This window comes from Pan paniscus, chromosome 15, assembly GCF_029289425.2.
Source record: "Pan paniscus chromosome 15, NHGRI_mPanPan1-v2.0_pri, whole genome shotgun sequence".
Lineage (NCBI taxonomy): Eukaryota > Metazoa > Chordata > Mammalia > Primates > Hominidae > Pan > Pan paniscus.
In genome coordinates, this window is record NC_073264.2 from 95,425,260 (window position 1) to 95,438,133 (window position 12,874).

At 34.9% G+C, this 12,874-nt stretch overlaps 1 protein-coding gene across 2 annotated transcripts in view; it reads left to right on the forward strand.

Moving 5' to 3' along the window:
* PPP4R4 (protein phosphatase 4 regulatory subunit 4) overlaps nucleotides 1-11,991 on the forward strand; it is a 105,541-nt gene extending 93,550 nt beyond the window's left edge. For both annotated transcript variants that reach the window (XM_003832814.5, XM_008958243.5), the window contains 2 exons: nucleotides 7,621-7,768; nucleotides 10,870-11,991. In XM_003832814.5, the coding sequence (XP_003832862.3) occupies nucleotides 7,621-7,768; nucleotides 10,870-10,894 (173 nt within the window). In that variant the 3' untranslated portion in view covers nucleotides 10,895-11,991. The remainder of the gene's footprint in view (nucleotides 1-7,620; nucleotides 7,769-10,869) is intronic.
* The last annotated feature ends 883 nt before the right edge of the window (nucleotides 11,992-12,874 follow it).

The following is a 12,874-nucleotide window of genomic DNA, read 5'->3' on the forward strand; positions in this document are numbered from 1 at the left end:
TAGTAGTGAATCTGCTCAAAGATCTGAAATTTTTAAGAGATTAGTTACATTTTCTTCTTAGGTTACATTTTGAGTATTCTGTCTTCTTTTTCTTTTTCTTTTTAATTCTTAGGAGGAATGTATATACTCATTGGCTCTTCTGTAAACTGGTTCATTTGCTGGAAGAGAAAATCCTTCTAGCATTAAAGCATCGACATTCACGTACAGTATATAGAGTGGTTTTCTGCAAGGTAGATGGTGATTATCACAAGAAATAATTTGATAACAGAAAGTTGATTAACTAAAATTTTCCCCATATCTTGGACTATAAATAATAAAACCATTGATTACTTTCAGCTCAGTAAAGCTGTGAATTCTTTAGGAGGTACTAAGGAACATTCAGAGTTTAAGAACTTTATTTAAAATATAGAGTGCCTTTAAAAATTTTAGTGTACAAAACCGGTTTGAATTAGCTTCGAGCTAATGGTGCAGATGATTATAGATGTTCATAAGGAGTTCTTCAGACTTGGATGGATCTCACCTATCCTCTTGGTACTTCTTCACTTAGCTGTAATGAGCATGTTTATTCATGATTTTGTAACATTTTTTGTCAAGAAATTTCTTTGTCTAAATCATTAAGAATATTGATTCAGAAGTGGTTTTTAAAAGTTTTAATTAAGTGCATTAATTTATTTAGTTTTAACTTTGCTAGTTTTTAAGTGACCTTAAGAACCAAGAGAGTAGATATGGTCCACAGATTCTAAAACTTACATCCAAAGTCTTAAGTTATGTATTTTATGAGGTGTATTTGTCTGTTCTCATGCTGTTAATAAAGACATACCCAAGACTGGGTAATTTATAAAGGAAGAGGTTTAATTGACTCACAGTTCCACACGGCTGGGGAGGCCTCACAATCATGGCAGAAGGCAAAGGGAAAGCAAGACGTGTCTTACATGGCAGCAAGCAAGAGGGTGTATGTAGGGGAACTGCCCTTTTATAAAACCACCAGATCTCGTGAGACTTATTCACTATCACGAGAACAGCATGGGAAAAATTCGCCCCCATGATTCAGTTACCTCCCACCGGGTCCCTCCCACAACACATGGGGGTTATTACAGTTCAAGGTGAGATTTGGGTAGCGACACAGAGCCAAACTATATCATGAGAGTAAATATTTTATTAAAATATTTGAAAAATATTCTATTTTAATGTCTCAATATTATTTTTAGTTGAGGGAGAACTGTAGGTTGAATGAAATATCTCCTAGAGTTCTTGGTTAGAAAAAGGTGCTTATTATTGTTATTCATTACTTAAAATAGAAACTGAAAATATTTACTATGTAATACATCTATAAAGAGAAAATGGAAGCAGAACATCTTTTAACAAATGTGTCAGATGTTTGCATAGAGAAGAGATCTTATTTGTCAGACTCAAAACAGGCTTCAAGATGATTATGTCATTTGAGATGAACCTTAAGGTATGCTAGGATTTTGACAGGCAGAGATGTGTATAGAATAACATTCCATTCACAGTACCAGTCATAAACAAAAGATGATTGTTGGTGTTTTCAGGGAGCAGCAGCTGACTAGTTTGGCTGGAGTGTGGAGTGAGTATAATGGAGTAGTGTTAGATAAAACTGTAAGGAGGCCGGGCGCTGTGGCTCACGCCTGCAATCCCAGCACCTTGGGAGGCCGAGGTGGGCAGATCATGAGGTCAGGAGATCCGTATAATCCTGGCTAACACAGTGAAACACTGTCTCTACTAAAAATACAAAAAAAAAATTTAGTCGGGCGTGGTGTCAGGCGCCTGTAGTCCCAGCTACTCAGGAGGCTGAGGCAGGAAAATGGTGTGAACCCGGGAGGCAGAGCTTGCAGTGAGCCGGGCGAGAGAGCGAGACTCTATCTCCAGAAAACAAAAACAAAAACAAAAACAAACAAACAAACAAACAAAACTGTAAGGAAAGGTCAGAGTCAGAGCTTGGAATGCCAGATTGGATACTTTTTACTTAACACGAATCCACTGTTCATTGTGTGGGGACTTATGCCTGTCTTCAGTTGTACTACTCAAAACTGTTCAGGAAAGTCTGAGAAACTGTCACAGCCAAGGAGAGCCTAAGGAGAACTAACAAGTAAATGTGATATAGTATCCTGGATGGGATCCTGAGACAGAAAAAGTTGCTATTAGATAAAATAATAACTACTATGGATTTTCGTTAATAATATATCAGTATTGGTTCATTAAATATAATAAATATAGCATACTTATGTAAGCTGTTAATAGAGGAAATTGGATGAGGGGGATATATGAGAATTATTTGTTCTGTCATCTCAATTTTTCTGTAAATCAAAACTGTTCTGAAAAAGACAGTTTATTTAAAAAAATAACATTTACAGTATCTTCAAAAACACTAAGTGCTCAGGGACAAATTTAACGAAATATGCTAGAGATACATAAAAAACTTTAAAATATTGCTGAAAGAAGCTAAAGACCTAAATAAATGGAGAGATATAACATGTTTATGGATTGAAAAACTTAATATTGTTCCAATGTCAGTTTTTTTCTAAATTGATCCAGAGATTCAGTGAAATCCTAATTAAAATTCTAGTAGTCTTTTTGCAGAAATTTATAAGCTGATTCTAAAAATCTGTATTGAAATGCAAAAGGACCCCAGTGTAGCCAAAATAGTTTTGAAAAAGAAAAAGCTGGAGAACTTAAATATAAGTTTGATTTCAACAATTACTATAAAATTCTGGTAATCAAGACATTGTGTTCTATGCTGTCATATATAGTCAGTAGATTTTAACAAAGGCTTCAAAGATAAATCAATGGTGATAGAATAATATTTTTAAAAATGGTGCTGGATGGACCAATTCCTGGAAAGACACAATTCATCCAGGCGCAGTGGCTCATGCCTGTAATCCCAGCAATTTGGGAGGCAGAGATGGGTGGATCACCTGAGGTCAGGAGTTCAAGACCTGCCTGACTAACATGGCAAAACCCTGTCAACTAAAAATACAAAAATCAGCTGGGTGTGGTGGCGTGCACCTATAGTCCCAGCTACTCGGGAGGCTGAGACAGGAGAATCGCTTGAACCTGGGAGGAGGAGGTTGCAGTGAGCCAAGATCATGCCAGTGCACTTCAGCCTGGGAGACAGAGTGAGACTCCATCTCAAAAAACAAAAAACAACAACAACAACAGCAGCAACAACAACAAAAGACTCAATTCAAAACTCACAGAAGAAGAAATAGACAATCTGAATAGGCTCATATCTATTAAAGAAATTGAATTGGTAATTAATAATCTTCCAAAACAGAAAGCATCTAGCCCAGATGGGTTCGCTGATAAATTCTACCAAATATTTGAGGAATAAATTATACCAATTATCTACAATCTCTTTCACAAGATAGAAGCAACGGGAATACACCCTAACTCATTCTGTGAGGTCAGCATTACCCAACTACCAAAGTCATTCCAAGAAAAGAATAATACATACCAATATCTCTCAAGATCACAAATGTGAAAATTATCAAAAAAATTAGCAAATCAAATCCAACAATATATAAAAAGAATTATACACCAAAACTGAGTAGGATTTATACCAGTTATAGAAGACTAATTCACCATTTGAAGAACGCTTAATGTAATACATCACACTAACAGGCCAAGGAAGAAAAATCACATGATCATGGTAATACATGAGGAAAAGACATTTGACAAAACCCAACACCTATTCATGATAAAAACCATCAGTAAGCTAGGAATAGAGAACTTCCTCAACTTGATAGGGAACATCTACAAAAAACCTACAGATAACATCACAGTAGTGAGGAACTAGAAGCATTCCCTCTAAGATCAGGAACAAGACAATGCTGTATTCCTCTCACCATTCCTTTTTACCATCATACTGGAAGTTCTAGAAAAGGAAAGAAAAGATATACTGATTTTGGAAGGAAGAACTCAAATTGTCTTTGATCACAGATAACATGATCATCTATGTAGAAAATCCACAAGAATTGGCAAAAACATTCCTGGAACTAAGAAGTGATTATGGCAAGGTTGCAGAATATAAGGTTAATATATGAAGGTCAATGTAAGGTTAATGTGCAAAGTTGAGTATGTCCTATATTCCAGCAGTGAACAAGTAGGAATTTAAAATTAAAAGCAAAATACCATTTACTATCAGCACTCAGAAAAATGAAATAGGCATAATTCTAACAAAATATGTACAAGATCTATATAAGGAAAATTACAAAATTCTGATAGGAGAAATCAAAGAACTAATAAAGAAGGAGATGTCTCATGTTCATTGCTAGAAATACTCAATATTGTCAAGACGTCAGTTCTTCCCAACTTGATCTATAAACTAAATGCAGTCTCAGTCAAAATCCCAACAAGTTATTTGGTGGATATCAACAAACTGTTCCAAAGTTTACCTAGAGAAGAAAAGTCCCAGAATAGCCAACATAATAATGAAGAAGAACAAAGCTAGAAGATTGACACCACCTGACTTCAGGACTTAGTATAAAGCTACAGCGATCAAGACAGTGTGGTATTGGCAAAAGAATAGTCAAACAGATTGAAGGAACAGAATAGGAAGCCCAGAAATAGACCCACGTAAGTGTAGTCACATGATCATTAACAAAGGAGCAAAGCCAATACAATGGAGAAAAGATAGTCTTTTCAAACAAATGCAGCTGGAACAATAGGACACCCACATGAAAAAAAAAATTAGATCTTTTACACCCTTCACAAAAATATATTCAAAAATGAATCGCTGTTCTAAATGTAAAATGCAAAACTATAAAATTCCTAGAAGTTAACATAGGAGAAAATCTAGATGACCCTGCTTACGGTAATGACATTTTAGATACCATGTCAAAGGCGCAATCTATGAAATAAAGAATAAGCTGAAATTCATTAAAATTAAAACTACTATTTGAAAAATACTGTCAAGAGAATGAGAAGGCAAGCCACTGAGTGGGAGAAAATGTTTGCAAAACACATAATCTGATAAAGGACTTTTATCCAAAATATACAAAAAACTTGTAAAACTTAACAGTAGGAAAACTAACAACCTGATTAAAAAATGGGCAAAGACTTGAACAAATACCTCACTGAAGAAGATATATAGATGGAAAACAAGCATATGCAGAGATGTTCCTCATATGTCATCAGGTTTATGCAGATTAAAACAATGAAGCCCCATGACACACCTATTAGAATGGTCTAAATCCAAAACGCTGACAGCAAATGCTGGTGAGGATGTGAAGCAACGGGAACTCATTCATTGCTGGTGGGAATACAAAATGGTACAGCCACTATGGAACATCAGTTTGGTAGTTTCTTACAAAACCAGACATTCTTACCATATGATCTAGCAGTTGTGCTCCTTGGTATTTATCCACAGGAGTTGAAAACTTACATCCACACGAAAATCTGAGCATGAATGTTTATATCAGCTTTATTCATAATTGCCAAAATTTGGAAACAAACAAGTTGTTCTTCAGTAGGTAGATGAATAAACAAACTGTGATACATCCAGACAGTGGAATATTATGCAGTGCTAAAATGAAATGAGCTATCAGGCCATGAAAAGACATGAAGAAACCTTAAATACATACTACTAAGTGAAAGAAGCAAATTGAAACATTCCAACTATATGACATTCTGGAAAAGATGAAACTATGGAGACAGTAAAATGATAAGTAGTTGTCAGGGGTTCGGGGGAAGGAGAAATGAATAGATGGAGCACAGATAATTTTTAAGGCAGTGAAAACACTCTGTATGATACCAAAACGATGGAAACATGTCATTTATATATTGTCCAAATCCATAGCATGTACGCCATTAAGAGTGAATCCTAATGTGAACTGTGGACTTTGGGCGATAATGACATGTCAATGTGGGTTCATCAATGCAACAAATGTACCACTGGTGGGAGACATTGAAGTTGGGAGGCTGTATATGAATGGGAAGATATGGGAGATCTCTGTACCTTCCACTCAATTGTGCTGTAAACTTAAAACTGTTCTAAAAAATAGAGTCTACTTAAAAAGTAGTGCTGGAACCATTGGATATCCATATTAAAGAAACAAAAACAAAAACAAACCCTGAACCTTAATTATTTGTTAAATTTATATAAATTTAAGGCATACAAGTTCAGTTTTATTACATGGATATATTACATAGTGGTTAAGTCTGGGCATTTAGTGTAACCTAATAGTGTACATTTTACCATTAAGTAATTTCTCATCCATCATCCCCTCTGACACTCCCACCCTTCCTAGTCTCCAGTGACAAGTATTCTACATTCTATGACCACATGTACACATTATTTAGCTCCCACTTATAAGTGAAAACAGGCAGTATCTGACTTTCCATTCCTGTGAATCTCAAGTCTTATCACTGTACACAAAATTATACTATACTCAAAATGTATTATAAACCTAAGCATAAAAGTGTCTATATTTTCTAAAGAAAATACAGAAGAAAGTCTTTGTGATTTTGGATTACACAAAGGTTTATCTTGACCATAAAACAAAAATATCAGCACACTGGACTTAATCAAAATTAAAGCATCTGGGCTTTGAAATAGAGCATTAAAAAAATAAAAGGCAAGGCATAGATTTGGAGGAAATATTCATAGCATATGTACCAGACAAAGAATTTGTATCCAGAATATATACAAAGATGTCTTTATAAAAATTAGGCAACCAATTTTAAAATGGGAAAAAGGTTTGAACATGAACTTCACAAAAGATACACAAGTAAGTGCATGAAAAGATGCTTAACGTCCTAATCATTAGGGAAATGGAAATTTAAAAGCAATAAAAAAAACACCCAAGGAGATATCACTTCACACTTGCTAGAATGTCTAAAACTAGAAAGACTCACAATATCAAGTGTGTGTGAGGATGTGGAGTAACTCTCCAGAATACTCACATGTTCCTGGAAGAAATGTCAGGAAAGAAAAGAAATTCTGGACATCAATTTGGCAGTTTCTTTTGAAGTTAAATATATATTTAGTGTATGACCCAGCAGTTCCACTCCTTGGCATTTACTGAGAAGAAACTAAAACATATGTCCACACACAGACTTGTACGTGAGTGTTCATAGCAGCTTTATTTGTAATATATAAAAACTGGAAAAAAATAGAAATGTCTATCAACAGATATCATGGGTAAACAAATTTTGACAGATTCACACAATACCGGTCAGAAATAGAAAGGAAGGAAGTATTGATACATAAAACATGAATGATTTTCAAAATTATGCTGAGTGAAAGAAGCCAGACAAAAAAGAGTATATACTGTATGTTTTCATTTATATAAAATTCTAGACAATACAAACTAATTTATAGTTGACAGGAGTGGTTTGGAGAGGGAGGAGGAGGATTGTGATGGGTTATGAGGGACTGTTTCATAGTGATAGACATGTTCACATCTTGATTGTGGTGATGACTTCATGGGGGTGTACATATGTCAAAACCTTAACTTTTTGCAGTTTGTTGTATGTAAATTATACCCTCATAAAATTGATTTAAAAGGTGAAAAAGTTAGCTATCATTAACCTTTTCTTCTCTTTGGTTACCCTCTTTGTTAGTATATTTGATATGTCTGACTTTATATGTATTGCTTTCAGATGATTCATTCCGGACTCGTAATGCCAGTAGCGTTCCATCTTCCTTTTCTCCTAATACTCCCTTACCGAGTACTTCCCGTGGGACAGGTAACTCAGTTGACCCCAAGAGCAGTGGAAGTAAAGATACACAACCACGGAAGGCTACCTTGTAAGTAATCAAGTGATGTCAGACTGAGTGTATTATCCTCCTCTTTTGCTCAACACACTTTCCTTCCCACTTAAGTACTTTCCAAAGAATAGAAAATGTCTGTGATGAGAAAATGTTATAAATTAAAGGGTATTATTGTCACATGTGACTCTGTTATGTTAGTTTATATAGAATAACTTATATATGGCAAAGGCATTATAACCTTAGGGAATCAACAGGAAACATTTAAATGGCTCCCACTAATGTCCGAAATCTATTTTTTTTCTATGAAATGTTTACATTTAGGGAATTTATCTCTAAGAAGGCATCCCTTTAAACACCTAGCTTAAGGATATGGTATTTAATCACCCAGTGTGCAGAAAGATTGGTAAAGCTGATGTCACTTAAGAAATAAGTGGCAGCATGGAACCCAGACTTGTGAGTCCAATAAACTGAAGAGATTTACAGACTGTACTTGTGTCTTGAAGCTGAGGTTATAAAGGGCATCCTTTCTCCTTTTCCCCCATGATTCCTTTTAATGTGCTGTTTGTATCTTGATTTGCTGAAGTCTTTCTTTTACCTTAAATATTTAAGAGAGGGGTACCATAAAAATCACCATGATAAGAGACTATATCAGGGTATAAATGATTCAGCCAGGATACCCAAACCATAGTTACAAGTTAGCCATTTCATATAGGACACCTGAACCTTCTGGTTGGAACAGACTTTTAACAAGATTTAGATTTTCTTTTAAATGTATTTTAGTGAATGCATGGGCATTTTTGAATAAAGTTTCTTAAATGCATTCTTTTGCAAAAACTGTGCTGGAGTCCCTTTTAGGATCTGATTTAGGCTGTTTTGCATTGCTATAAAGAAATACCTGGGCCTGGGTAATTTATGAAGCAAAGAGGTTTAATTGGCTCATAGTTCTGCAGACTTTACAGGAAGCATAGCGGCATCTGCTTCTGGGGAAGCTTCAGGAGGCTTATTATCCTGGTAGATGGTGAAGCAGGAGCAGGCACATCACATGGTAAAAACAGGAGCAGGAGAGAGAAAGTGGGGTTGGGGGAGGTGCCACACACTTTTAAATGATCAGATCTTGCGAGAACTCACTGTCACAAAGAAAACACCAAGCCGTGAGGGATCAGCCCCCATGATCCAAACACCTCCCACCAGGCCTCATCTCCAGCATTGCAGATTACAATTCAACATGAGATTTGGGCAGGGACAAACATCCAAACTATATGTATTCCGAATTGTAATTGGTCGTTGGGTATATGCCCAACTTCATTCAAAATTTAGAAATAAGTTTAGAAATAAATTTATTGACTAGAGCTCAAGGAAAGAGGACCAATGTACTATTACAAAAATGTAATAGTAATAGAAAAAAATGAACATTGATATTACAGGTTAATGTCAATGCAGAGTATATTTTTATTTACAGAGAATGCTCTTTAGCTATACAATTATTGCTCCCATGATTATACGATGGAAGTTCCACTTAAAAGTCATGAAAGTGCCAGGTGCAGTGGCTCACGCCTGTAATCCCAGCAATTTGGGAGGCCGAGGCAGGTGGATCATCTGAGGTCAGGAGTTTGAGACCAGCCTGGCCAACATGGTGAAACCCTGTCTCTACTAAAAAATAACAAAAATTAGCTAGCTGTGGTGGCGTGCGCCTGTAATCCCAGCTACTCAAGAGGCTGAGGCAGGAGAATCGCTTCAACCTGGGAGGCGGAGGTTGCAGTGAGCTGAGATTGCGCCACTGCACTCCAGCCTGGGCAACAAGAGTGAAACTCCGTCTCAAAAAAAAAGTCATGAAAACAGAGGCAGGACATGGTAATGGTGTATAGAGAGCTTTGTGTGCCTCGTTCCCAGCAGCAGCTAAGTGGTTGTGCAAAGTTCAACTCAGCGCACTGGCCCTCGCTGTGCATGTCTGTCACATGACAGGGCTGTCTCATGGTTCGTCCTCCTCTAAGGTGCCTTCTAGCTCTGGCATCCTGAAATCCTCTATATTACCCTAAACCCTCTTCCTCTGAAAAGATTGCCCTGAAATTCTTCTGTTGAAGAGCATATTTAGTAACATCAAAAGTAATCTCTTGCCCACTTGCTATATTTTTCTAAATGCCATAGGCATTTTTTACAGTAAAGACCATTGAAACCCAGTATATTTATGCTGGTTCTCCTTTCTTTCAGATTACTCTCTTTATCTGTTGTTTCACTGTTGAGCATGCTTTTCCTTTTCATAGACTGAATTTTTTCTTGTTCAACATACATAATATGTAGTTATTTATATAATTTATATATATGTATAATTGATTAAAAAGTGAATCTAGAAACAAACATTTTGATAACAAATCACATCAGGTTTATTTAGTCTTTTCTGATTCTAAAGGAGGGACGTTGATATCCACAGTTGCTTTTTTAACTTGTGACTGGGTATACAAGTTTGTAACTATATTTCCATCTGATGTGGCACTTATATGGATCTCTCTTGAGTGCACACTGCCACATGGCTGGATGGGTGATGATATCCACATTGGTCTTTCTTCTGTGAAATAGTATCCACAATTCAAAACAGGCCATATCCAAGTGAAAATATGTTCTTTTCATTTAAAATAAGCCTGTGAGGTGATTTTGGAAAGTATAATTTATCTTAATTTTTGCTTCTCAAATTCTATGCAATACATTCCCCAGCTTTTCAGTGTCATTGAGATGACACATTTGGTATTTAGGAATATTAGTGTCTTAAAGGAAGCATAGGTATGTTATTATATCTTTTCTTTTAAGGCAGTTCATATATTTATGCCTATGTAACTTCCATTATGGTTATACAAAATTAAAAATGTAGGAAAAATATGAATTAAATTGAATGCTATGTTATATATACACAGAATTTTTGGTAATTAAAGATCATTCCAAGTAATCTTTAATGTGTGATTCATTTTTTCCCTTAATCAGACTTCTCATGTATTAGAATTATTCAAAGTAGAGTATCTATATATTTTTAATTTACTTTGTACACATTATATGAATAACATTTTTCATATTTTTTTCTTTTCCTCCCTTTCTCACTCCCTCCTTCCCCACCCTCCCTCTCTTCCTTCATTTCTTTCTTCCCAAAGAAAATCCAGAAAATCCAATCCTTAAATCAACTGCTTGATGAAGGAGGCAAAACAAAGGCAGCAGGAGATAATGTGATTGGTACACAAAAGCTAAAGCAGTGGCTGGGGCTTTGTTTTTAAATTTTGGTGTTTTTTTTTTTGTTGTTGTTAATGAGCAGAAAGAGAGACATAATGACAGCTGATGTTAAACTTTTCATATTTCAAATTAGATTCCCTAGGAGGTATAATATATATTTCTTGAGTAATAATGTGGTTACAGAATTCCAATGTTATAGTGAAGTGTAATGAAAAACATCTCTAGGAATGTGCTTTAACCACTGCTGCAAAAGAGACAAGTCTGCATTTATTTGTGCAGGAAACCAGCCATTTAATTGTTCTAGAGTTTTAGCATTTAAAAATCGTATGAAAGTCTACATCAGCTGAATTGTCCTAGCTTGATAAGCACTTGGAGGGGGACTTGGAAGGTAAGAAAGATACTGCATTTTCTCATGACTCTCCAATCCCACTTGAAAAGTCACACTGAAAGGATGCAAATAGCCGTCTGCGATTTTGGCAGCCCTCCGGATTGTGGTGACAATATGTTGTACCCGGACATTCCCAAATTTAAATTTGGCAATGAAAATTCCACAAAGATTTCTGGTAACTTTGAGCTATAAATACCTTAAAAATAATAGATTGATGATTTTCTTTATTTCCTAGAGAATTTATTTTATAAATACTTTGTTTACATTTTAGATTGTACTTGTCTTTATTTAATTTAAAATGATGAATCTAGTCTGAATCAGCTGTTATTCCAAGCTATCATGCTTAAGCTATGTCAACAGCATTTATTTGTACTAATGCTAATATTTCCATCAAAATTTGCCTGTGGAATATATACAGTTCTTAATTTTAAACTGTCAGTTCTTGAGATATACCGTGTGAAGCTATTGTCAGCTTCTCTATTTCAAAATGCAATCAGCATATAACTATATTGATATTAGAAGATATTTGTTTTTTAAAATATATCGATGTATGATAAAGATGATCTAATTTGTGAATGCATATGTGTGTGTGGTTACTTTTTATAATGTGAAATAATGAATAATGAATTTACTCAAAATAAAACGTAGGTTAATGAGATACCTGTGTTTGTAAAAAAAGTCTTAAATACTTTCCTGCAGTTTTTATTCTATAATTAAAGAGTAAGATAGTTCATTTTTAGGTAGTGAATAAAAGAAATATACCAGCGTCAACTATAAGAGCATAGTTACTCAGTGAGAGACCTTTTCATGCCATTTGTTTTCCTTCTTCCTTCCATATGGCTTCTTTGTGGCTATTTTTAGTGATTCTTAATAATATCCTTTGCCAAAGGACAATCAGGTAAATGGAATTGTTACTGCTCATTTCATCAGTAGTTAAAATTCAATAGGTATGAGAAATTTGACAGTACTGGTTAATCAGTATACTCGCTGTGGATTTCATTTAACTGTTTTCATTATGTCTCCTACTAGCACCAATAATGTGGAACTGAATATATTAAGATCTGGAGAATATGGTACAGAACGAGACATCAAAATTGCATCAGTTTTTTTGGTGCTTTGATTCATAACATTCTATTAATTTAATAAAATGGAGAATTTCAATTTATTTGTTATAATAAATTTAGCAGAATTATAAAGTTTCACTTTCCCATGATGCAAATGGGAAAAGGGGAAACTGATTTGACAGAGAGAAACAACTACTGCTTATAAAGTTCAGGAATGTAGAGCAGTCAATTGCAGTCTTAGTCCTAGTTAGTACTAAGTTATCAAAACTGTTCATCAAAATTACTTTTGGAAGTTTTTTAACAGAACATGACATTTCCTAAAATCTTTGAAATATTTATTAAAATTATACTCTCAAGGACAGATATATAGAAACAGGATAAACAGCAAATTACTGACAGTTGTGAATAACTACATGTATCTCCATTTATATCAAAAACAAGATGGATACTTTTGTGAAAGTTCTCAGTTTAACAACT